At 42.2% G+C, this 27418-nt stretch overlaps 2 protein-coding genes across 2 annotated transcripts in view; one reads left to right on the forward strand and one right to left on the reverse strand.

Annotated features, from left to right (window-relative positions):
* Positions 1–1009: 1009 nt before the first annotated feature.
* On the forward strand, positions 1010–2374 carry LOC306934920 (E3 ubiquitin-protein ligase RNF14-like; the record flags this gene model as incomplete). Its single annotated transcript, XM_079517743.1, has 1 exon — positions 1010–2374. The coding sequence occupies one exon, from the start codon at positions 1010–1012 to the stop codon at positions 2372–2374; it is 1365 nt and encodes a 454-aa protein (XP_079373869.1).
* Positions 2375–10991: 8617 nt separating this feature from the next.
* The window catches only part of stat4 (signal transducer and activator of transcription 4), a 20925-nt gene continuing 4498 nt past the window's right edge, over positions 10992–27418 (reverse strand). Inside the window, exons 4-24 of the mRNA XM_079518944.1 lie at positions 27408–27418; positions 26928–27020; positions 26371–26449; positions 26180–26256; positions 25038–25189; positions 22488–22646; positions 20938–21030; positions 20263–20322; positions 19987–20007; positions 19625–19718; positions 19465–19509; positions 19091–19174; positions 18846–18944; positions 17571–17706; positions 17126–17178; positions 15420–15514; positions 14602–14738; positions 14150–14341; positions 13988–14033; positions 13399–13507; positions 10992–11697 (exon numbers count right to left, since the gene is read on the reverse strand). The exon at positions 27408–27418 is cut by the window's right edge and continues 85 nt beyond it. Coding sequence (XP_079375070.1) covers positions 11674–11697; positions 13399–13507; positions 13988–14033; positions 14150–14341; positions 14602–14738; positions 15420–15514; positions 17126–17178; positions 17571–17706; positions 18846–18944; positions 19091–19174; positions 19465–19509; positions 19625–19718; positions 19987–20007; positions 20263–20322; positions 20938–21030; positions 22488–22646; positions 25038–25189; positions 26180–26256; positions 26371–26449; positions 26928–27020; positions 27408–27418 — 1859 coding nt within the window. The 3' untranslated portion in view covers positions 10992–11673. The remainder of the gene's footprint in view (positions 11698–13398; positions 13508–13987; positions 14034–14149; positions 14342–14601; positions 14739–15419; positions 15515–17125; positions 17179–17570; positions 17707–18845; positions 18945–19090; positions 19175–19464; positions 19510–19624; positions 19719–19986; positions 20008–20262; positions 20323–20937; positions 21031–22487; positions 22647–25037; positions 25190–26179; positions 26257–26370; positions 26450–26927; positions 27021–27407) is intronic.

Genomic DNA, 27418 nt, shown 5'->3' on the forward strand with positions numbered 1-27418 from the left:
CAATTATGATGGCATTATGTGAATGATCATTTGGATTTTTAGAATAGATAAATAAGTATAAGGGTTCAGCTCCCTGACCACTGAAGTGTCTGTGTGGCTTTCCTGTGCAATCTCTCTATGGTATGGATAGCAAGTTACTGTGCAGTCTGTGTTTCGTGTTTCTGTGGTCCGGAGTCTGATATTTCCCATCTGAGTCCGTGGAGGCCCGCCAAGAGCTGTGTGGAACTCCATGTTTGGGTAAAGGTTTGGGGGACATACTATACAAGTATACAGTACTCCATATTTGGGCAAACATTGTGAGGGGATATACAGTAGGGGTGGGGGGGGGCTTTACACCTGTAAACCTGTGATGAAGGGACGAATAGACCTAATTCAGAGGAAAATGTGGGGGGGAGACACACATATTTGGGCAAAATTTGGGGTGATATTAATATACATACAGGGGACATACATAACTGTTCTAGATAACTGACGTCCGACCCCTTTGTGGTTCCTCACAGTTCCACTACCTACTGTAGCTATGGATAGCAAGTTACTGTGTGTGCAGTTTGTGAATGTCATGATGTCATCAATAAGACATATCAGTACTTGGAGGCCAATCTGGAGCTGTGTGGACCTCCAGATTTTGCATGTATGTAAACACATATATATATATACAGTATGTGTATGCATGTATGTAAGGGGAAGTTGGGTGGAGCAGCTGATCACCAAAAACAATGATAAATCCGTAAATCCCCATGAAGTAGCCTGATGTCAACAAAATTGTGTCAAAGTACTGACATAATAGCCTGGACTCTGTATTTGGGCATGCATCACTGAACTCCATAAAATGGACACAGATAGATGGGTACAAAAACACATGATAAAGTGACATCAGTATATGTCAGGTAGTTATGACAACCCTGCATTGTGATTAGCTGAGAAAGCTATCCATATACATCACACCTCACTTTGTTTCTCTTCAGAGCTCTGGTTGTCTTCGGTCAGTTAGGCCGTGCAATGAATGTCAATGTCTGAAGACGTAGAGTCCCAGCAACATGAACTGCTTGCTCTAACAAGTATCTATGATGATGATGAGTTCCACAGGGACGGTTTGGCCCAGGGGGGAGAGATGCACATTTGCTCGGAACTGCCTCCAGATTTCAAAATTGTTGTTAAAGGAACAGAGTCTGAGTACAATATTTCCTTCCTACCACTTCTTACCCTGAACTTCCAGCTTCCTCCAGAGTACCCATCTTTCTCCTCACCACGTTTCACACTCAGTACCACATGGCTGACCAGAGCACAGATGAGCTCCCTGTGCAGACGCCTGGACGAGCTGTGGGAGGAGAACCAGGGCTCTGTGGTTCTCTTCACCTGGTTCCAATTTCTCAAGGAGGAGGCACTGGACTTCCTGGGAATACAGTCCCCTCTGGAGATTGTCAGGGAAAGCAAAGTCTCCGTGCAGGGCTCCAGTAAATCTTCTGAAAAGGAAGTAGTGGAAGAGAAACTATTAAGGAATCTCTCACTTCAGCCGGACTCACGCGCCGTGCCGACCGTGGTCCCACACGGCGACATCCTACCTCAGCTGCTGGACTTTGATGAGGCACAGCGGCAGAACGTGTTTGATGGCAAAGTGTTCTGCTGCACCATCTGCTTCACAGAGAAGCTGGGCTCTGTCTGTCTGTGCTTCAAGGAGTGTCAGCACGTCTTCTGCAAGGCCTGCATGACCGAGTACTTCCAAATCCAGATACAGGACGGTAACGTTCAGTGCCTTAGCTGTCCCACACCAAAATGTTCCTCTGTTGCTACACCTTTGCAGGTCAAACAGCTGGTGGACGAGGAGCTATTTGCACGTTACGAACGTTTGCTGCTGCAGTCCAGCCTGGACCAAATGGAAGATGTGGTGTACTGCCCCCGAAAGTTCTGTGCCACCGCCGTCTTGATGGAGCCAGACAGAGTTATGGCCATCTGTTCCAATTGTTGCTACGCCTTCTGTGTCCGCTGCAAGCTGGCGTACCACGCCATGGCCAGGTGCAGAATCCCTGCAGATCAGTTGTGTGAACTGAAGGATGAGTATCTGTCAACCAGTGAGGAGGGAAAGAAATTATTGGAGAAGCGCTTTGGGAAGAGGGCCATCCAGAAAATGCTGGAAGACTCCTTAAGCGCAGACTGGGTAGATGAGAACTGTAAACCATGCCCATACTGTGGGGTAAATATACAGAAACAAGAGGGCTGCAACAAGATGACATGTACGTCCTGTCGGAAGTACTTCTGTTGGTTGTGCCTGTTGCCGATCCCAAAAAACCCTTACGGACACTTCTCAAACCCCAACTCAAACTGCTACAACAGACTGTTCCCAGTTGATCTTGATGAAGATGTGTTTTTTGATTGATTTATACAAAGATGTAAACAGCATGGAAGTACAGTAAAACACTAATATGATAACACAAACATTTCCTGGGGACTTTCCATCAAGGTCCTAACAAAGTGCTGACAATCTGAAAAGGCAGGAGAACTAAACAAGATGGGGTCTAATAATGGCACGACTTCATCTGTAGCCTCTCTGACATATGTGGGCAGTTTCCTTACATATAGGCCTACTGAAAAATAAAGCAAATGACGTCATCTGTGCGCAACTTTGGAAATCCAAGCCAAGCATTGACTTCCAACCATTATAAAAAATATAAAAATTACAAATACTGTTGAAAGAAAACACACTTGTGAAGTGAGGTGTGCCCGCCCACTGTATTTATATTGGCCACATCACATCTTATCTTGTCATTTAGTGCCCTAAACAAACATTAACACTTAGTGCCAGTGCCACTTAGCTGGCACTGTGCTCTAAAGAAACATTGCAATATCCTCAATATCCGACTTGGCTGGCAAACTTTTTACATCAAAAGTGACCTAATCAAACATTAGAAATCACACCTGTGTGAAGTGAGTGGCGCTCTTATCATCGTACATCATCATGGATCATCTCATACTGGCCAATCAGAATGCCTGTTGCCTGTGATTGGTTAGCTGATTTGCTCGTTTACATATGATGTAAATTTTCCCTTCAATGTCAATGGCGTTTAATGTTTTGATGTTTAATCTACGTCATATTTAGCAGAATTCTGACGTCATTTCTCCGTTCATCGTCAATGGCAAAACTTGAGACGGGCGGGAACAAAATCAAACCTGTGTGCACTGAGCTGTGCAATTATACCGTTACCGTTATTATCGTACTGTACTGTACTCGTACTGTACTGTATTGTACACTGTACTCTGGCGTGTTTGTGTGTGTGTGTGTGTCCTGACTCCTGAATCAGCCCAATCAGCATCAGCTGTAGTGCTTGTGCTCAGACATAGGGACATACAGACATGCACACAAAGTCATTCATAGGAGCGGTTGGCACTGCTCAAAAATCCCATAGACTTGGCTGCCATATATGACGTAATCTTCAAAAGCCATGCATTGCCCTCAAAAATATAAAATAAAACATATGTGATAAGTATGTGATACGTTTTTACTCCCGCATATCATGATTGTGAAGCACTATCCATCTATAAATTAATCAAGTCTCTGTATGTATACGTACGTACGTGTGTCCGTCTGAAATCCAACTCGAGAACCGTTCGCCCCAACGACTTCAAATTTGACACCCCCACAGGGGTCCAGTGCCCAGTGTCGAGTCGGTCGGACCCACGGTTGCCCAGAACCGCCACAAAAAGCCTCTGCCCAGTTTCTGGACCGTTCTAGTAACATAAAATAGTAAATCTACAAATTCACAACGTGTCACATAAGTACATCGCCAAGTATGTATGAGATGTCTCAGAAACACTACTCTGTTGCAGTTCACCAAAATGAAAGAATAGATTTATTTTGTAGATAAGATAAGATATTTATATGTACATTATATAAGATAATTATTATGAAGAATAAGAATATATTATATTAGGCTATACATTACATTTGGCTTATCTGACGTTTGAGTTTCAAAGTTAACGGGTGCGTCCTATCCTAATATAGCCTACATATAACATCCCCAATATGAATTTATAATTCTAATTAGCCTCGATATTAAAGTCTGGAACCTACACGTCGGGAGGTCCTGTGGGAGGTGCTGCGGGAGTATGGGGTGAGGGGGACCTTGTTGAGGGCCATCCAATCTCTGTACACCCAAAGCAAGAGCTGTGTCCGTGTGCTCGGGAGTAAGTCGGATTCGTTTCCGGTGGGGGTTGACCTTCGCCAGGGCTGCGCATTGTCACCTATCCTGTTTGTGATTTTCATGGACAGGATCTCGAGGCGAAGTCGTGGCGGAGAGGGTATTCAGCTCGGTGAGCTAAGGGTTGCATCACTGCTATTTGCAGATGATGTGGTCTTGATGGCACCATCGGTCCGAGACCTTCAGCTCTCACTGGACCGGTTCGCAGCCGAGTGTACGGCGGCTGGGATGAGGATCAGCATCTCTAAATCTGAGGCCATGGTTCTCAGCAGGAAACCGGTGGATTGTGCAGTCCGGGTAGGGAATGAGGCATTACCCCAGGTGAAGGAGTTCAAGTATCTCGGGGTCTTGTTCACGAGTGAGGGGAGGACGGAGAAGGAGATCAGCCGCAGAATCGGAGCGGCAGGGGCGGTATTGCAGTCGCTGTACCGCACTGTTGTGACGAAAAGAGAGTTGAGCCAGAAGGCAAAGCTCTCTGTTTACTGAGCAATCTTTGTTCCTACTCTCACCTATGGTCATGAAGTATGGGTCATGACCGAAAGAATAAGGTCGCGAATACAAGCGGCCGAAATTAGTTTTCTTCGACGGGTGGCTGGCATCTCCCTTAGAGATAGGGTGAGAAGTTCAGTCACACGAGAGAGACTCGGAGTAGAACCGCTGCTCCTTCGCCTGGAAAGGAGCCAGCTTAGGTGGTTCGGGCATCTGGTTAGGATGCCTCTCGGGCGTCTCCCTAAGGAGGTCCTCGACGCACGTCCCACTCGGAGGAGACCCCGGGGCAGACAACACGCAGTTGGAGGAAACACATCGACTCACTGGCCTTGGAACGTCTCGGAATCCCCCAGGAGGAAGTCACTAATGTTGCTCTGGAGAGGGAAGTCTGGAGCACTCTGGTGGAGCTGTTGCCCCCGCAACCCGACTACGGATAAGCGGTTGAAGATGGATGGATGGATGGATAATTAAAATGACTTCATTATGAAGGGGTCAATCTCAAAAGGATTACAAAGACTAAAATACTACAAATACCAGTAGCCAGGGGGTACCAAGGTGTCCTTGCTGACAGGGGGAAGGCAGGGAGTGAGGGGAGAGGTTTGCACCGCCACCAAAGAGCGCACACCAAAGAACAAAGAACACACCATGTTACTCGCACTGCAAGACAAGACAAAAGAGTTATACACACACAAACATCACTGGTTTCACACTAAAAAGTATCATGCACTATACTAGTTAAAACCCCTAAGACGTATATCATTAATACCTGGACATGATTAACTGAAATCAAACATAGTATAGTAGCAGAACTGCCTTACCTCTGTTAAACGGTTCAAACACACATACATATTGGGCAGACGTGCCCACAGCACAGGACAATGCCTCCACTTGCGAGGCAAACGACGGCAGACGTGCCCACGGCCCAGGACAATGCTTCCGCTTGCGAGGCAAACAACTGCAGACGTGCCCACGGCCCAGGGATAATGCCTCCGCTTGCGAAGCAAACGATGGCAAACGGTTAAGGGGGGGTTAGCAGCGAGCAGCAGCGGTGGCCGAACGGATTGCGGAGCGATCTTGATACCGGAAGGTCGCCAGTTCGAATCAGCGGTCCGACACGTTAAAATTACCACCGCTGAAGTGCCCTTGAACAAGGCATTTAACCACTACGATGAAATGTTCTATGAGCAGGGCCTGGCTGGAAACAAGTTCTTGAGCTTAGCCCAGATACCCGGGGTAAATATAGTAATCATTTCATTTCAGTCAGGACAATAGTATGTTTTAAAGACACTAAACAGTGATAAACATTTACACAGACATAGGCGGCGGCGCATATACAGCACCTCAAGCACGAGGCGCTCCCGCACGCACCCCCATGGACAGACAAACAAGGCCAGCTACATGCCGGCCATGCACAGCTCCTATTAATTAGCCTGATGATGAGGGGGGCGTGGTGTTGCTAGGGGCAACCTGTCAAGTTCAACCAACTACATATGGTATCATGACAGGTCCCATTTGATATATGAGGACTTTAGGAGCTCTCCAGAATTCTGTTGGATAAATAACTGGTAGGCCTACTACTACCCACTCTGCATGCTAGACACTACATTAACAGTAGGTTATTGATTAGCTAATTGACTCAATTAAGCACTCAACCAGAATACCAGACTATACAGAACTCATTAGCAAAACCATGTGGTCTAGGGTTAGTGTCAGACGTAGCAGACTATTTATTTATGTATTTAATTTAATTATTAAATGTGAAATTTGAAAGGCTTCTGTGCTTCTCCCCAACCTTCTTATTTGTGAGGATTTGTTTTTCATTGAACCAAATCTACTCCGTGAGGCAGCAGTACAGTACATCAATATGTTGTATTGCCACCTAGTGGTACACGCTTGCAATTACACAGAATAGAGGATAGAGACTAGTCCCTTCTACTAGACTATAGGTATAGTTTTTCACTGAAAAACAAATCATCACAATCAAGAAGGTTATGGGTGATTCCAAGTTGTGGAAACACAGAAGCTGTTCAATATTCTTAAGGAATAGGCTAATTTAATTTAATGGTTTAAAACAAGTCAGCTCACAGGTCAAACAGGGAAAGCTGGTGTAAAATCACATTTAAAGGCTCTTACCTTTAATACCTTTAAATATCAAAAAAAGAAGAAACGTTAACAGCCTATATCATGGCAAATTGGCAATGTATGCTGAAAGTGTGGTTTGGTGAGTGATCCAGCTAACAGCCATGACAAGCTGCAGTACCCTACACGAAAAAAACTGGAGATGCAGTTCAGTCAGACAACTCACGAATAGTTAAACCAATATTTATTGCAGAATGAGTAACAAGTGTGCATATGATATTAGATTTGGCGTTCGGCTCTGCTGGATTTCTCCCTGCTCGGCATGGTTAAGCAATAACACAGAATATAAAGAGCAGGGAGATAGATATACAATAACCCCCCATGGGGAACATAAATAGCAGAGCCGTGGTGGTGCTGGGGAGGAGGTGGGAAAAAACATCACATACAACCGGGGACCATATGCGGAGGAAGGCAGGAAGAGCATGCAGACTGGTGAGCTTAAGTAGCCCGCCCAATTGGTCAGCTGACTGCCGCATCGGCGAATGACGTGAGGGACTGCACACACTGTACACCCACATAGTAATGCAGCATGTTAACCCCTTGAGTATAGTATGCGCCTTGAGCATGGCATGAACCCCCTTGAGGTTGTCTGAATGAACTAACTTCGCAAGCTACGTCTCATTTCAGTCAGACAACTCACGAATAGTTAAACCAATATTTATTGCAGAATGAGTAACAAGTGTGCATATGATATTAGATTTGGCGTTCGGCTCTGCTGGATTTCTCCCTGCTCGGCATGGTTAAGCAATAACACAGAATATAAAGAGCAGGGAGATAGATATACAATAACCCCCCCAACACACATACTTTCGGTGAACTCTCACCGTTGATCCGGGCAGGTGACCCACTATGGATACACAGGGACGAAATGCAAATATGCATTTCTGGAACCTGCCGGATATGCCAACCCCCCCAACAAAGCAGAACCGGAACGCCCTACGGGAATACTCAACCGGTACACATCCGTGCAGATGTCCCACTGAGAATAGTGACGAAATGCAAGCTTGCATTTCTGGATTTTGCACGGATATTTTAACTTTTATGTGAGCTATGTGTAGCCATGACTGCACGCCGAGCCGTGAGGCTTACCTCTTGAGAAAAAATAATGTGTGGGGCCCCGGCCACAGCCACAGCAGGTCACGTCGAGGGAATGAGCCAGAAACGGAATTAGATGTTCAGCTTTCCAGCACGGAGACAGCATCAAGGAACCCAGATTGACGAGTTTACAAAGACGTAGAATGGCTTGGATCGGCGCACGGGCGCAGAGACATAATGTTCAACTAAGCACAGCCGTGTTTGTTCACAACATTTCCTTGTCCTTGTAATGTATTTGGGCCCGACGTGGTGTTGGTTCACTATGTTGTCGCCAAGAACGAGCTTAATATTTACAAATACATACCACCATGGCACCGTCACTCTATTCTGAGAATAGAATTGAATGCCCACGAGAGGGCCGTCCCAAGCTTTTCAGACGCCACCCCCTCTTGGTGACGTACACGTTTTCACACGCTATAGGTCGCACAAGCACTGCGACACGGAAGCCAAGCTTGCTGCGAACATAGACATACGTCTATGGCTGCCTTCCTTCATCCCAGGTCCCCTCACGGATAAGTGATGAATTAATGCTTTAGAGCTCCTGGCAGTGGATGTTAATTGTGCAGAAATGAAGCAATACGCAAGCTGCTAGCCTACCACCTTTTGAAACATCTTCAGTCCCACAAAGCAACTGCCATTACCTAGTCCTACTCAAGGACTGATCAACAGAACATACAATATGAATCTGAAACATTAAAGGTGACAAATGGGCAATGGGACACGGGGTGACAAGACGCTATATATATATATATATTGATCTGAACTTCTGACCTCAAAGAGAGTGAGGGGGGTATACACTGGAGTGACTAGACCGACAGCTAGATATGCTTGAAGAGGCGGACGGAGGCAGCAGTTTGTTAAGCTTTTAACTCTTCTCCAAGACAGCTCAACCCGGATAGTGAAGCTGAGACATGATACAACGAAAAGAAAGCACTAATTAAATGATGCCCATTGAGAAATACGTCCGAAAATAAACAGCTAGAAACAAATCTACAGATCTACAGCAGTAGACAGTAGGCTATGTCACTTGACATGAGATTACTGCAAATGCAATTTGCAATTTTAACCTACTTTAGAATGACACTGCACATAACTGAAAAGGATTGGGATGAATTAACCATAACGTATGATACTGTCCTTATGAATTGGAAACATGGAATAACTTTAAGATTAATAACTATGCCACATATGACTTGACAGTCAGAAAGCTCTTCTAGAGCTGCATAAATGTATTAGTGTTAACCAGGCATAAAACTGAAGCATAATACATCACAGGCAAAAGGGTGCTAGCTTTAGCATTAGTTTAGCATGAACAAACCCTCATGGCAATGAGGAAACCTCAACACCACATGGCTACAAAAGCACCAACCAATATCAAGATTGCAATTAAGGTAGTTACCTCACAGACAACACTTTCCAAAGCACATATAGAAAGTGTTTTAAGGAATACTTTGGTAAGCAGAGTGTGACTGAAGTCTTGCTCCAAAATGAATGAAACTGCTAGGAGACACAAACAGGCAGCTGAGTTGCCAGATCTTGAGAAAGAAAGCAACCAGGTGTAGAACCATCCTGTACCCGACTAGGACTCGCCACGTGACAACTTAACTTACAATATATACCCTACTGACTACGACGACTTTGAAACAATACAGTTCATTGGACAAGGTCATTTGGATACATGACAGGACACCAGCACCGAACAATTTGACTACAGAAAACAAGCCCAACATTGCTTATAAAAGCGGACGTGGCAACCACTGCACATGAGTTGAGGACCCATCACTGAATGGGAGAAACACTGCACCTGGGCTGATTTGGCAAAACATTGCAAAATGAGAACTGGCTATAGAACACATACCATGTTACAATAGAAGCTGCAGCACTGACTGCACATCCGGCTTAATTACCAAAACGGGCTATTATGAAGCTTGTTGAAGCCACATAGTAGAACTCAGCAGCATTAGCAGAATCATATCAAACTCAATATTTGCATACTCACAGCAAGGACAGTAGCTGAGAAGCATAATTTAAGCAGAAGTAGCTGCACACACGGACAGCAATAGCAGCAGCAACAACCACGAGGAACAAAAAACATCACATACAACCGGGGACCATATATGCGGAGGAAGGCAGGAAGAGCATGCAGACTGGTGAGCTTAAGTAGCCCGCCCAATTGGTCAGCTGACTGCCGCATCGGCGAATGACGTGAGGGACTGCACACACTGTACACCCACATAGTAATGCAGCATGTTAACCCCTTGAGTATAGTATGCGCCTTGAGCATGGCATGAACCCCCTTGAGGTTGTCTGAATGAACTAACTTCGCAAGCTACGTCTCATTAGTCTTCAACAATTCTTACATTGATGGACCAATTGACCTAATAGGAGATTAGAGGCAGGATCTGTTGAAATCAACACCTAAATCATATATTTGTAACCCAGCCTTTCTATAGCACCATGTCTCACCATTTTTAAAAGCGCTTGTTATGATCTCCAACAGGCTGAAGACAGGGCCTGATTTTGATTGATTATTATTATTGGACCACTTCACCTACAATATCTTTGATATCACCCCTCGGCAGACCTTCATCATAAACACAATTGTATATAATTCTTTCACTGTTTTCCTTCTTTCAGATTTATTTCCTGGCATTATCACTGGCAAACAAACAAAAACACTGACATAATTGCCAACGTGCATGCATCCATTTTGTTGTATACGGACAATCTGTTCTGTTGTATGAAACTGACAGAAGACACTGGTTATCTGCCTTGTATCAGGCAGTGTCAGTGTGAAAGAAACTACTGAGTACCATTTAGGACGATTCCAGCCATTGGAAGACCAAATCCTCATTCATAAATAAGTAAATAGTAAATACATACTGTATTTTCGAAAGAAGTTGTCATCAGGTTGAAGCAAAAAATAATAGAACAGGAGACTTTTACTGTCGTTATCGTCTAGTAAGCATTATTGTTACAGCAAGTCAAGACCTGCAGACAAGGGCTGAGCAATCATTTCAGTCAGCAATAAGTTACTGTGAAGCTACTGAAAAAGAAGACCACGACTGCATTGCATGGAAGAACATCTTTTATACAGTAAGTACAGTATATGTATGCACATTGACATTTCATGCATGAGACAATCATTCAAAATGTATACATGGGTGAAGCACTAATACTGGTACCTGAATATTACAAGAATCTCTTGAAAATGTTTTATGAATCCACTAGGGTGCTGGTGTAATAAAATAAATACTGCCAGCAGTAAAAAAGAAAAGAAAATCACACCCGTGTGAAGTGAGGGGCGATTTAATCATCGTACATCATCATACATCATCTCTGTGAATACAAATTTCATTCAATCAATCAAAAGCTGGACATAGGAGTTGCTATCGCCCGTGAAAAAAAGGGGGGAAGAAGAAAAGAAAGAAAAAGCATTTGCACCTGCAGCTGCTAAAATTATGTCACAATGGCTTAAATATAGGCAATTGTATAGTGCACAAAAATAAGGAAGAAAAAAAGAAAAATCCAAACGTTCAGATAATGTTCACATAGTTCAACAGAATAAGTTGGAGTTGACAAAAATACAACACAAACTGAAAGAAAATGCTGCAATGGAAGACAAAATCTCTTACTGATTCCACAAACATTCCTCCTATTGAACAACAAATAAACACCATACTTATCCCTAGATTTCAACCTTTAGAAACGACTGTAGAGACCTTGGAGAGGGAGATGTCAGCTGGCTCACTTTATTTTACTCTGAATACGGAGAGCTAATCTGTTCAACACAAAATGAAAATTACATCAGTTTCTAAATATCTCTTTAGATCACATCATGCTTTGAACTGTCAGTCAGTCAGGTATTATTTTGAGGGATTTGTACAGTTTTTAACTTTAACCACTTAACCACAAACAAATTCTACATTATTTTGACAATATTCAATCTACAAGCTCATAATGTGTTTTTTTACATGCCCAAAATGCCAGGGTGCACACAACGTTATTTAACTTATTTATGAAGCAAATTAACAACTGGTCCTCTGTAGTTAACTGCCAGGGTTAGGGCTTTGATGTACTTTGATGTGTGTATCCATCATAAAGTAATTATATTTTGTTACAGTGAATTTGAGAAATTTGGTTTTGCAACAAAATCACAAAATAAATGCTAAATCCATTGTGAATTTGTAAAATGACTGATGGATCAATCAATTTGAGAAAATAGCAAAAAGTGGAATGATCTACGAGATCTCGTAGATCATTACAAATGTCAGAATCGATAAAATATGGGGAAGGCCCCACTCTATCCTGATTGGATGAAGGCACAGAACCTCCAGCCAAAACCGAAACTAGTGTTTTTTGACCCAAGGGGTTAACTGGGGATAGGGAGGAACTCCTTACATGGTCAGCACACTCTATAGTAAGGGGTATTATCACTATTACTACTATTTGAATTAAATGAAATCCCTGAAGATATCAAATCAAAGGATCAAAATGAATAGGCAGAATTGTGCAGGATTCATGATATTTAATATTGCCCTCTTGTTTTACAATTCAATTAATGCAATCTAACTTTCTCTCTCTCTCTCTCTCTTTTGCAGTTTCCACTGGAAACCTAGCTTGTCCATTCCCATCTGAAAGAACAGTGTCAGTCTCAACCTCCACTTCGGCAATGCTTATGAAGGACTCAACACAGTCAGGGATTAAACTGGTTCTGGACATACAGTCTATAAGACTTGTTATACAAGACTTGTACTAAATTGGATTGGAATTTGGACACTATAGGTTATGATATTACAGCATGGATCCTGGTGTTGACCTATGCTGTTTAGGCCTCAGTCGCTTACACTACACTGACTACAGCATGGATGGTGTTGATGTAGACCTGTACATGCTGTTATTTCAATTTAGTTAAAATTGTTTTTAACTGAATTATTTAATTTCATATTTCAATGCTCATATTTTACATCTGCTGTGTTGACATTACATGCTAAACAAGAGTTAGTAGTGTGATATTTAATATATTTCTGCTGAAAAGTTCAACAGAAATGCACCTATTGTACGGTCTCTGTGTTCCGATTAAAAAGCTACATTCTATTATCAAAAACCTATATTTGCCATGTGTAATGTCGATTTTGTAAAGAATAAATACATCGAAACTAAATGAGCGCTTCTCCTCCCTGGCTTTTTCCCAAATTTACTGACCGGCCAGTGATTTTTCAAAACCATTGATTTCTCAAATTTACGATAACATATCGCCTCTGTTCAGGTTGGAACCTCATATGTCCTAAATTGTTACTTTTCCTTATTCAAATTCAAAAATAGCAAAACTGGCAGATCTACAAGCTTAAAACGTGTCGCTGTGTTTCATGTTTGTGGATCTGCTACTTTTGAAGCTTTTGTGTGACACTGCAGTGTGATAAAGAAGGGCATTAATAGTAGGTTTCTGCCGACAGCAACGATATGCATTATGTAGACTTACTGTATCCATGTCGAAGCAGAGGTTCTGGTTGAGAATATCAAATTCCCCAGGAGTCATGGGCGGGGACTGGCAGGGGGGTGGCGTGGCATCAGGATTAGAGCTGTGATCTCTACCAGGATAAAGGAAGGACAGCCAAGATCCAGTTTTCATCATCAATGTAATAGAGGGTATGCGTGTGACATCATCATCATACCCAGACGTTATGCAGGAACGCCTACTGAGTGGCAAAAAACTACTTTCTGGCCTTGACAGCCCATACATTCAAACAGAAAAGTCCTATTTAATTGCATTAAATGACTTTAAACAATGTTAAATTAACTTTGCCACTCACTTTGCCACTCGATTTGCCACTCGATCTGGCATTCACTTTATACATGTGCATACCTTCTATTATTTCATAAAAATGTAAAGTATCACAATGTACAGGATTGATCATTGCGACATTTAGCTGTTAAAGGATACGTGATGCAGCTCCATTACAAACAAAGTCTCGGGTTTACTCAAAGGAAACTTCGGTCTTCACCAACATTATGCCAGCAGTTTATCGAGTCAGCAAAACAAAATGTAAAATTACATCTGATGAACGTACCTCATTTCAGAGATGGGGATCAGCATGGATGGTATGTATGGATCAACTGGGGGGAGGGAATTAAATCAAACACCTGAATAATTAGAATAATTCTTCACAATTATTCAAAATATATACCAAACAATGTGAACCTGCATAATATAATTAGTCTGCCTCTCTTGCCTTTGCTGGGATGTATGTTGTAATGGCGACTAAAGGCTTCATCTTTGGGTATGTCGGGGTAGAGGAACTTCAGCGGGTTCCCAGGGACCACTCCGTTGGAGATCACCTTGTAATCTCTTATGATGTCAGCAAACGGCAGAGCACTGAGGCGGCTTTTGGTGTACGGTTCCACAGAGTTGAACTTGGCCTCTCCTGTTAAAATAAACACGCCATTGAAAGAACCTTGGACGACAAAGTACAAAGAGGTGACAAGTAACAAAGTATCCATATAGATTAACAAAAGTGTTGAGTGAATATGATTTAGAATTTTGTAATAAAAGCAGCTTTGAGAAAACACGGGACATATCACAACTAATACTCATGCCTGGCCTTCCATTTTCTTTTAGCAAGGAGTTATCCAGTATATGTCCAGGGTGTGTTTGTGAAATAGAATGAAAGGAGACCACACTCACCATTATAGCCACGTTCCACCCAGGTGAAGGTGATCCCTCCAAGGTGGCTCTCACTAAACCGCAGCAGGAATGTCCCTGACTCCCTATCCTTCAGCAAGGCTCTCTCCATCTCCTTACTCACAAAACCCATAATATGGCTGCAGAGGGACCAAACACATTTACCGTAATATTAGAAAAGTAGTACCACTAACAGGCTAGCACCCCCTAGATTCTGTGTTGCACCCAACCAGAAATGTTGGCCTGAAGGTGGTGCTAGAGGAAAGGTCACTCATCGGGCCACTCAGACCCCTTTTCCACGGTTGGTTCGGTTCAGTTCTTTTTGGTTTTTAGTCCATGAGCCAGAGCTCCACAATTGGTGGGCAAACTATACCCTATATTAAATTGTTTATAGGATCAATACAAGTAAATTAATACATGATAACCCTTCCACAGTAGTAGCTTTTTCATATTTTTGATTATTTTGCACATTTTCCTACATAATGTCTCATTTGCATATTTAAAAATGTTAAATTTGTAATACAATAAATCACTGTCTTCGTGTAAGTACTCAATTGGGGAAGTTTAATGGTGATAACAATCTAATATAGGTATGGTTTTGCCCACTCAATTCATAATTAACGTTTCAATGTTGGAGCTCTAGCTCATGGACTAAAAACCAAAAAGAACTGAACCGGTTCCCACTGGGAACCAACCGGTGGAAAAGGGGCCACAGTGGATAGGATAGGGTTCATCATTCAGAGAGCATGATACACTCATGGCAATCCACCAGTTAGATTTTGAGATTGGTTAAAAACACATGGAATGAGTGGGTGACTTACTTGTCATTCCAGACCGGCAACAAATGCTTCTTAATAAGATCCAGGATGGAATCCAGCCACATCCAAAAACTGAAGGGCTTCCCTGGAATATTCTCCTTCAAAAGGAACAACAAATTATATTAATATTGGTTTTATGTTATGTTTAGCCAGAATCACCAAGGCAAGAGCCGCATTTATCCAACTTAAGACCATTTGAAGCTCTAAACAAATCAGCCAGCGGACAAAGCTCGGACGTCAAGCCAGTACTATTGTACGGATCAGAGACGTGGAGGACAACAACGATGAAGGTGCAAACATTTATCAGGAGGATCCTGAGCATCCGCTGGCCAGACACCATCAGCAATAACGAACTCAGTCAGAGAGCGGGTCTATCACTAGTGGAATCGGAGATTAAGAGAAGAAGGTGGGGTTGGATCGGCCACACGCTCTGGAAGCCCAATACAGTATCACGAGACAAGCCCTTAGATGGAACCCGCAAGAAAGAGGGGAAGGCTGAAGAACATCTGCCACAGGGACCTTGAGACTGATATCAAGCAGTGTGGAGACTGTGGACTGACATGGAAACAGCTGGAAAAGAAGGCCCAGGATAGAGGACTCTGGCGGACTGTAGTCAACGACCTACGATTCATGAAAAAAAGCGATAGGCGATAGGTATGATGTTTTCGCACCGGCCTGCCATTATTTGGTTACAGTTCCTCTTGAGCATGTTGGGGTTTTTTTGTGCAAAATTATAAGCATACAATACATTGCAGGCAAAGTCTTTGATTTAATAGCGAGAGAGAGAGCGTATCAACCACACAGGTGTAGCCACTAAATGCTCTGATGCAATGCTCTGGGCAGCACTGCAGCACAGAGGTATTCAAATCAAATCCTGATGCTTTCATTATAAGCTGTAGCTTTTGATTGCATTGGAATAAACCCATATTTGATACACATACTGTAAGTAAGTAAGTATCCTATCACCCACATGTTACTGATGATAGAGAATGTAATGAAAATCACAATCTCTTAATTTAAGTGACACCATTCAGTTGTTGTTGTTGTTGTTGAAATTGGAATTACTCAAGTACAGCATGCACTGCTGAAAATCCACTTGTCAGGAGCTCAAAGGGGGAGGAAAATGATCACTTCTCCATTAGAAAGTTATTTCCAACTCTGTACATAGTGTTTTATATTTGTCAGTCAGTCAGTCAATCAATAGGTGTGGCATGTCTATGATGTCCAGGTGTACTAGCCCAGTTTGAGACCAGTGACATCCAAATACAGTATGTCACTTGGTGGTGGAAGAAGTACATGCAGAGTTTCAACGACCAACGACACAACACGAACAACACACAAACGACATTTGGATGTTCAACTTCCTTCACCTTTGTTCTATGCTCTGCAACTCTATCACTGACTGTATGAGAACATTACATGCATTGCATACTGGTACTGTACATATTAATGTCTGTGAGGCTCTTACAGCAAGAGAACTCCTATTTATTGCTTTATTGCTACCACACTGACCATCAGTAAAATATTTCACATCCACAAAAACAGTTGTCCTTATATAGACAGTGGTGGTAGGTAGAGCACATCATGGACATTGGACAAGGAACAAAAACATGTGCACATGCTTGATTGGGCCTCTAGGTGGCACCATCCATCCATGACTGCAGATTGACTGTTTACAGGAGGTGAAGTGAAAATGACTTGGAGCTTACCTTGGAGAACTTGGACCAGGAGATTTGACAGTCACTGTGGGAGGCATGTTGCCCTGTAGCGGGATAAGACACCTGTCAGTAACTCGTTTTAATTTGTGATCACTAGCTATTGGTAAAAATAATAGTCAATAGGCAAATTCCCCTGAAATTTCACCATGAAACCTAACAATCATTTCAAACTAACTGGTCTCCATGTCACTGGATTGGAAAACATTCAAAGACCGCCCACTTTATACCATCACTCATTCGCAAGTACAGTTTTCATAACATCTACTGTGAAGATGAATTGCATATGCTTTGCTTTATGATGAAAAGGATGAGGCAAAAAAGTGTATTAAAAGAAAACCAACATAAGATGCCCCAAAATGTCATAAAATACAAAAATAACAAAATTAAATCTCAACACTTGAAAGCCAGTTTTTGGCTGTATAACATAGAATTGCACCTAAGAGTTTCTCTCCCAGCATGGAGAGCTGCTCCTTGTTGAGGCCCCGGCCAGCAAAGGTGGAAAACTGCCAGCTCAGGACTTCAGACAGCTGGCTCCAACTTGCCCGAGGTGGGTTAGCAAAGAACCCCAAGTTCTGTGAATGGATATTGATAAAGAGGTTTAGGATTACGTATGGGTACAGTTTATGGTAAGGATGCAGGTTATGGAGATAGTTAGTGTCAGATTTAATTTAGTGTCATGGTTTCAGTTAAAGCTAAGGAGGAGGGATGGTTGCAGGTTTATAGGAAAAGGTAAGATGTCGCCAAAAAGTTGTGTTGTTTTGCAATCTGTGAAGATTTGCCTAATCAATTAAAAGTTCTTGCCAGTAGCAGAGAAAACAAAATAATTAGCTTGAAGAGGACTCTTAATGATACAGTGAATTACATTAATACTTTTCAGGTACGTTCTGTAACGTTTACTGAATAAGCAATATCGGTGGAAAATTCTACATTTAGCTAACCCATGTGGTTCTCTCTGTGAACAAATGGACATAAGTCCAGCTGAAATGCCACCGTGCACTGAACTGTTACCAGCTTCACTGCAGAACATAATCATGGATGACATACTGTACTGTATATTGGCCACCAAACAGGGTTGCTGCAGATGGTTTGGTAGAATTCATGGCTGAGGGGGCACTGTAGTTTATCCAGGCACAAAAGAACCAACACAGTAAAGGGAAAACAGCGACCTTTGATTGCACACCAAGGGCACAATCCACCAGTGTTCTCAGCCAACACCTCCACACTGTCGAGAAATCCACTATACCATTTCATTTGTTGGGGCAGATTCTCATTGTAAGGCATCTTAATCAATTTGTTGAATTCAACTGTTGATCAAATGCTGTTTTTCTTCTTTTTTTTAAATATATTTATTCCACAATTTTTGTAACATATTTTTTTCACCCAGGGTGCTACACTCCCTCTGCCAACCTGGGGAGAGCAACAGACTGACCTCATGCTTCCTTCAATGCATGAGGAGTCCAAGCCGCTTCTATTCACCTGACAGGGGGGGGGGGGGTTCCCCGGTTGGACGTACTGCATGGAAGGAACGTTATTCCAACCAGTTCCTTTTCTCCTGCGCCATGATCAAATGCTGTTTTAACGTTGTCATTGTGAATAAGGCTATGGGTGCGTGAAAAACAAATTATCAACCAGCATTCATCGTGCATAGGGTTGACAGATCTATATTTAAATAGCACTTGAAGACATTTGTGTGCAAGACAAAGTGGCTCACCCTGGCTTCATCAGTGAGGAGGTTGTACCACATGACTGAGGCCCAGCCTCCGGGCAGCTGGCTGACATTGGAAATGACTACCAGAGGAAGGGAGCACATCTGCAACCAAAAGCATAGACCATTGAGAGAGCATCTGCAAAAACTTCAATATCTCAAATATGTGAGGAGGAGGCATGTGGCAGTTTGAATTGGCACTGCAGTAGTATGTGTTGCTAACTGATCCTTGAAGCCCTGTTGTAACTGACCTCTAGATCAATAGCAAGGCCCTGTATGGTGAACTGTGCCTCAAAGCTGAGCGAGTGAAGTTCCTCTGTCACAGACAGAAGACCCTGGGAAGACAAACACAAAGCGCTCCTCAATAGCACAACTTTTGCATTCATTCTGAATCCATAAAGGGAAACTTTACCAATCTTCTATTGTAAAACTCCGCAAAATCCTTCGTTTTACAGAGGCTGCTACAAATTTGCACACAACACATTGAGAAGTGGTCAGTCTGATTTTCACGTTCTACACTACTACTTGACCAATTTCCCTTTCCCCCCAGAATTTCATATTCAGATTCTGAGAGTCTGTGTGCTGAGAAAACAATCCAAAAAAGATCAATTAAATGTCACCTCACCTCATTTCCCTTTGCTCCATTGATATATTTCTTTTCTTTGAGCTGCTGCAAGACACAAACAGAACTAAACTGAATTGAATTGCATTTTAATGTTGTTGAAAATTAAGCAACACACTGATCAGTAAAATAAAAATGCCCAGTCAGTGAATGGGTCTCATACCAAGTGTCTAAATTCCACTGAAAGGCAGCCATTGGAGGATTCCTCAATATCCATAGCTTTAGTGTTGTTGGTCAGGATGAAAAACTGACGATTTCTGTAGATAAAATAAGAGGGTAGAATCAATAAAGAAGAAACTGAGTTTAATAGAGGGTCCCAGCCCTCAGTGTGCTCTCCGAGAACTAAATAATGGTTGAAATGAAATGAAATGAAATAATAAAGTCTAATATCAGTTATCTTTCTGAATGGTCCCTCAATCCTTTTCTATAAGAAGTAATGTGTCAGTAAAGTGTCACCCTCCTTGAACCCTGGTCACCCAATGTTGACCCACGAAGGAACCCGCTGTACATGAGCTGTATACTCACACTCTGCCGGGTGGTAGGTCCCTACACACACACACACACACACACACACACACACACACACACACACACACACACACACACACACACACACACACACACACACACACACACACACACACACACACACACACACACACACACACACACACACACAGGTTATTCCACCAACATGACAGAAACATTCATCCTCATCAGATTGACAAGTGTCAAGAGTTTCACTTTGTTGCCATCCAAAAAGAGTCATTAAAGAGTCATTGTACAGTATGTGAAACTCACTTGTCAAACGTTGTTTTCACTTTGAGCTGATAATCTATTTCTGGAAGTTTAACCAGCAGTCTAGAAGGGATTAAAAGTCATAGCATCAACAGCAGCAAAGAAATATGATTATTTCATTGATGAATTTAAGACTCGGAGTAGAGCCGCTGCTTCTTCGCCTGGAAAGGAGCCAGCTTAGGTGGTTCGGGGAGGAGACCTCGGGGCAGACCAAGGCGCAGATGGAGGGATTATATCGACTCACTGGCCTTGGAACGCCTCGGAATCCCCCAGGAGGAAGTTACTAATGTTGCTCTGGAGAGGAATGTCTGGAGCTCTCTGGTGGAGCTGTTGCCCCCGCGACCCGACTACGGATAAGCGGTTGAAGATGAATGGATGGATGGATTTTAAGTCTGATAGTTTTGGTTCATCTAGTTGTAGAAAACACATGACAGTTGAGAGCTTTCATTTGTACTGAAAGTGTGGGACATCAGTGCATTTCCTAATTTTCTTGGAGCAAAGACAAATCAAAGATACCACTAAGATAAACATTAAACAAAAAGCTGACTCTCATATAAACAAAACGACCGACCAACATTTGCATCATTATAGCCCTGCCACTAGCAGAGATAAAAATGAGAATGCATTCTATGTATGACAGATGCTTGAGAAAAATATATAAAAATAAAGTCCAAATACCTGACTTTTGTGGTGAATTGTACTCCTGTCTTGATGATGAGTGGTTTCTGGGGGTGGGTGGGCATGCACGGCTGCTTCTCCACCACGAATGCGCTGTGGACGAGGTATCAAATGTTATTCCACTGCATTCATAGCTCCCACCATTCAGACTGTACATTTTGCTGTATCTTTGTTGTTTCTGAGTTCTATGATTGAGGAATCTGGAAGTAGCCATTCCATTGATTTTCAATGGATGGCAAAACAGGCCTCAAAATCACACTTTTAGCAGATAAAGTAACATGAGGGAAGATAATTCTGCCACAGAGCACAGAAGCAACAGAAAAAGATCATGGTCATTATTTGGGATTAAATCCAGCCATAAAATACAATCAGAGGTCCTACCAAAGTTCAACATCAGTTTCTTAACCACTTGAACCCCCAGTATCCCAATTATTAGTTGCACATTCTGCGGAAATAGAACCCCCAGCATCCCAATTATTAGTTTCACATTCTGCGGAAATAGCCGATCTACAAGCTCACAACACGTCATGTTGCGCATTGTCAGTTTGTAAATGGGTAAATGGTGCATTTATATACAGTAGCGCCTTCATCCAAGGCGCTTTACATAGATTGTGCATTACATTCACCCATTCACACACACATTCATACACCGATGGCAGCGGAAACCATGCAAGGCACAAGCCAGCACATCGGGAGCAATTAGGGGTTCAGTGTCTTGCTCAAGGACACTTCGACACCAACTCTGGGGGAGCCCGGGTTCGAACTGGCAACCTTGCGGTTACCATCCAGCTGCTCTACCCCTGAGCCACCGCCGCCATTATTATTATTATTATTATATTTTCACAATCTGATACACAGATACGCTGGCTACTTTCTAATGTTTTGATAATTCATGCGACAGATGTATGCATATGAGGTATAGTTTCATGTGACGAGATTAAACTATAGTGTATTTAATTAAGAAGAAGATGATCAGGTAATGTAATTGTGAAAATAATAATAATAAAATGATTGAAAGACAGAACTAGTGTATTGTCTGCTAGCGTGCTGCTTGCTTATGTTATGGATATACTGTACATACTGTCGACTTTTACAACTTTGTCAACAAAAATACTTTTACACACAGAAATAAATTGCATTAAACAGTGCTGGTGCACTCCAGCACTGGAAAGTAAGCTCCCCACAAGGAAGGAAAGTGCACTAAAGCATTATGGACATTGTATGAATTCAGAAATCCAGTCAAACCCTAGTGAAACACACAGACTTATTTTTTTTCTGGCCATAGGGTGCAAATTTCAAATTGTGCTACTGTTATCTACTACAAATACTATTAACATGCAGTTTCTTCCAGCTGTGAAATGTCCCTTTAAGCCCACTATTTATTTTTAATATTCATAATTATGATCTTCTTGTTATTGTTGCAGACTGCAGAGCATGCTACACTTTCACTTCTAACTCTTGAATCTTGAATACACTGTATAATATTGGGTTTTTCATTGGGGTTGTGTGTGTGGCATTGTGTTTCATGTTGTTATGTAACTGTAGCATACCTCCTGATGAGGTGGTAGATGAGGTATTTGATTCGTTCCTCCAGCTGGGGCTTCTGCAGGGGGATGGGATCACTCTCATAGGTTACCTTCACAATAAGCTCCCCCAGCTTATCTAGCTGACGCTTTACCTGGAACAGGCTCTGAGATGTCAACGTAAACCTGAAGGAAAAAAATGGAGAGGAGGAGGAGGAAAGAGAGAAGGAGGGACAATGGAGGAGAAAGGCATTATCTTTGGTGGTGTAGAGACATCATAAATGAAATTTATACACACTTTCTGTAGGCAATGGGTGTGGGTTTCTGGACCTACTGAAAAATCGGCCATACTTTTTTCCCCATACAGATTTACAAACATATTTATATCAATAATTTTAAGCCTAGAATCGGGCAATCCAGGATCCTGGTGAGTCATGACCATAAAACCTTTGATTATTATTTTATTTTTTCTCTTCACAAAATCAAATGTTAAATTATGGCCATGATTCAACAGGATCCTGGATGGCTTGATTCTAGGCTTCTATGGTAAAAATGAATTGGAGAGTTTTCAGTGGGTCCACTGCTATGCTCTATAATGTCTTCATGCAAAGCACATTACATTCACCCACTGATGGCTGGGGCAACCATCCAAAGCACGAACCTGCTCACCAGGAGCATTTAGCGGTTCAATTTGTTGCTCAAGGACACTTTGACATGAAGACAGGAGGAGCTCCTCCTGGTGTTCAGTGAGGGGTAGGAGGCTCCACAGCTATAGGACAGAAACTGTACAAATGGCAGCGAGATATTGGCCCTCATTTATCAACGTGATTTACACAAAAGAAATGTGTGAGATCACCGCAATTATCGGCATTTATCATTCCAGCATGACTTTGGACATTGACACTAGCCAAAACTCACGTCTAGTCGGCACCCGTCTGACCAGCTGACAGGCATCTAAACATGTGTATTCACTCCAAAAATGTACTAGGCTATAAAAACTATAAAACAAATATATAATAAATATAAATAATCTGAAAAGTATATTTTTTGTAGAGGCATGTCATATGAAATTGGTAGTATAGGCTATTTCCAAGTGCAAAAGCAATTAAAATTGCGCAATTAAAAACAATATTTACAATGTTACAAGTCAGATGATTAAGCCATAAGGTTCTGTAACCTACAGTAGGCCCATGTCTTTCTGGAGTTATGTGCAACCTCCTCGTCTCATCCTCGTTTAAAGAAAAACTCAACGTGACTCTCAAATGCCAAATGTGCCGAGCCAGCGCAAGTGGGGAGTCTGGGCACCGCATCTAGAGATCGGAGATAGGTAACCCAACCAGCCCACCACACAAGTTAATGTTTAGGCTACGCATATAATCAGTCACTCCATAGTGTGAGACAGGACCACAGTGAGAGACAGAACAGGAGGAGATTCATTTCTCCTTTATTTTGCAAAACAGCAGCGTGCGTGTGAGGTTGTGCGCATCCAAACTTATTCCAATCATGACGATGTGAGTGTGATTGGTGTTATTCAACAAAACAACATAGGTAGACGGGAAACAGACGAGTATACTGCTGCTATTTTTTATTTAACACTGTGGAGTCAGGCCAATTCCTGGGAACAAGAATCACATAGGATCTCAAGTGAGTTACCGCCATTGTGAAGAGGGTCATAATGGTCTAGTAATAATTCTACATAACCATCCTCTATTTTGCATCCACACCTTCTACCACTCACTACCTCTACTGGCAAGGACAGGTGCTGACTGCAGCTGATCAATCATTTTGCAGAGAGGGTCATCGTTGCAACCTGCTGTCTCTGAAACAAGCTGGAAAGATAATTGTTGAAGCTTCTCACCCCGACTTCACCTTTTCCAAAGACTACCATCTGGCATCACTGGTGCCACTGGTATTGGTATTGTCTTGATAGACTGGTGCCGCCTGCACCAGTCTATCAACACATAGGGCCTCATTTATCAATGGCGTGTATATTCTTGGGTGTGGGTTTTGGCGTACGCCTACGTCAACGTGACATTTATCAAGTGATCCTATACAGCTGATCTGATCCTAGCGTAAATTTGGTCAGAGCTTTGATAAATGTCATGACTGAAACCGACCATCATATAAATAACACGCCCTTAAATATTCTCAAAACGCCCCGTTTTTGCGACCGCTCGCATCGTTGCTTGTCATGTCCGCGCACCCTCTCTCCACACACACACACACACACACACACACACACACACACACACACACACACACACACACACACACACACACGCACAACTTGCAAGCCCAACTGTGTTGTATATTAAATTAATAAAGATATATATACCGGTATTAATGAACAAAAACCTGAACCATGAATTAACACTTATTCTAACAAAGAATATCACTTACTGTACTGTACTGTACTGTACTGTACTGTACTGTACTGTACTGTACTGTACTGTACTGTACTGTACTGTACTGTACTGTACTGTACTGTACTGTACTGTACTGTACCTTTAAAACCCTATACTATTTCTTGATGGATTTGGTGCAAATCTTGTCTTCTGGCTACTTGTGTTTCCTCACCAGTTCTGCAGCTGGTCCAGGCCGGTGAGGAGTGGACCTCCAATGGAGGCAATCTGCTGTCTGCGCTTCCAGTCCAACAGCTCAGGGTTCAGCTGACTGCTCATCAGGTCATCAATCTCCTTGATCACATCATCCATCTTGGTGAGGATCTCCTAGGAGAGCCATCAAGTACAGCATCAGTCTCAGCATAATTTATACTCTGTACGACTTTAATATGATGCGTTATGCAGTTTAACATAGACCTGATCAAATAGGTTACATGCAATTTAATACATCAAAACAGTGATTCATCTTCTCCCCATGTCTTAGGTTTCCCGATATCCAATATTAACAGACACCTGCTAGCCAACAAAGTATTCTGATTGATGTCATGATGTAAGCATGGGAGAAGGATTGCTGAGGTGGAGCGCCACACCTACCATCAGCTCCCAGTACCTGGTGACCCAAGTCGTGCTACTCATACTGGCGGTCCCGAGATCAAACCTAGAACCTTGTGGTCCAAAGTTGAGTTCTCTACGACTGAGCTAGACTGATTTAAGGAAATGGAGATCAGCTGCTCAGTCTTATCAGCAGAGAATGCAACACAGGAGGACAGCTTATGGCTCTTTTTCGACGAAAAAGTGTAATCCAGAACCTTCCCTGTCCTGGACCCATGAAGTTCTGTAATGGTTTTCTTGTTGACATTTCCATTTTAACCACTAATATTAAAATAGTGAAAGTAAAAATAGCTGATCTACGAGCTGTGCGATGCGAAGATGCTGAGGAGTGCCGAATGGAAACAAATCCATAGCCTGTGAAATACGTTTCAAAGCATGACACGGTTCACTCAGTTCTTCTTGTAGTCGAAAAGAGTCATATCCCCTTTCCCTATTGTGTGTCTTTTAAGTTTGTTCACGTCCAAATCACTGAACAATCCAAGGAACAAGACATGGAACCAAAGACCAGCACTGGTTCTACAGACAAGTTCTGATTGCTCAGATAATAATGATATATTTATAATAAAATGATCTATAACTATATATTAAACTATATATTAGAACTATAATTATATAATAATAACATCCAGATTGGACTAATTCGGCAATATGTTCTTATTTCTTTTCATGTCATAACATATTGTACTTGTGTTCACATATACACACCTTTCTTTTAAAGTCAAGCCTGTTGAGCATTTCCTGTAGTCTTGTAACTTCCTGTTTCATCTTCTCAGTGTTCTGATCTGAAGCACATAAACAAACAAACATGCACATGAACATGCAGGATAATACATTACACATTTTCTAGAAGATTCTGAGAATTCTTTAAGCTTTGTGCACATTTGGAGACAGCTCACCTCTGGACTGAAGGGTCTTGTAGCAGAAATCAAAATCATCTTGCAGGTCCTCAATGTGTTTCACAGCTTGGTCCATCATCTAGACATGATTTATTTTGTGTTAATTCATTGGGACACTAGCATCCTATTCCCATCCAAAGCTACAGTACCTGGTGATCTATGCTACCTGGCATGGTTCAGTAGATGATTATGTCATAGCCACAAGATGTGACCGCAAATTCCTCCTCTATTGGGCACAGCTAACAGTGTTAGTTTTGGTACTTCCTATAGAGGGTATGCGCGTGACGTCATCATCAAACCCGGAAGTTATGCATGAACGCCTACTGACTCACTGAGTGGCAAAAAAATACTTTCTGGCCTTGACAGCCCATACATCCAAACAGAAAAGTCCTATCTGATTGCATTAAACAACGTTAAGCAATGTCAAACTCACTTTGCCTCTCACTTTGCCACTCGATTTGCCATTCACTTTATGCATGTGCATACCCTCTATATTGTTCCAACTGTTATTATTATATTATTGTATTATTATTCTTTGTTTGTACATATTATTGTACCTGTACACTGCTCCTGATGATTGCGACTCTGTTGTCCATATTCTTCTGTTTCTCGAAGGTCACAGAATTCTGCATGGACTTCTCCAATGGCCCCTGTTAATAGAAATACTCTCATCAGATAGCTTTCTTTTGTTGTTATTAACCCAGTGTTCCCAAAGGACAAAATAATTGAAACATTAGAACCATGAACCTTTAAACTAACATTTCAAGGACATCATTGTTATTGTATGTTTAGTAGAAGTATGTATCACATTAGTCATGTATGCGTTACATAACTGCTGACGATTTCCCAGTGTACCAAACATTTCATTTCTAATGAATACAAAATAAATGGAGGAATTTCATAAGCTCTCATTATGCTTACATGTTTATTTTCGGAACTTTGCCCTCTTTGCGTTTGTGATATCTGATAGGAAAGGGTCTTTGTTTACCAGACAAATACATGAAACTTCCCCACAGACATTGATACCAGTGACAAACCTGCTCCTGCT

The sequence above is a fragment of the Electrona antarctica genome (genome assembly GCF_951216825.1).
Source record: "Electrona antarctica genome assembly, chromosome: 13".
Lineage (NCBI taxonomy): Eukaryota > Metazoa > Chordata > Actinopteri > Myctophiformes > Myctophidae > Electrona > Electrona antarctica.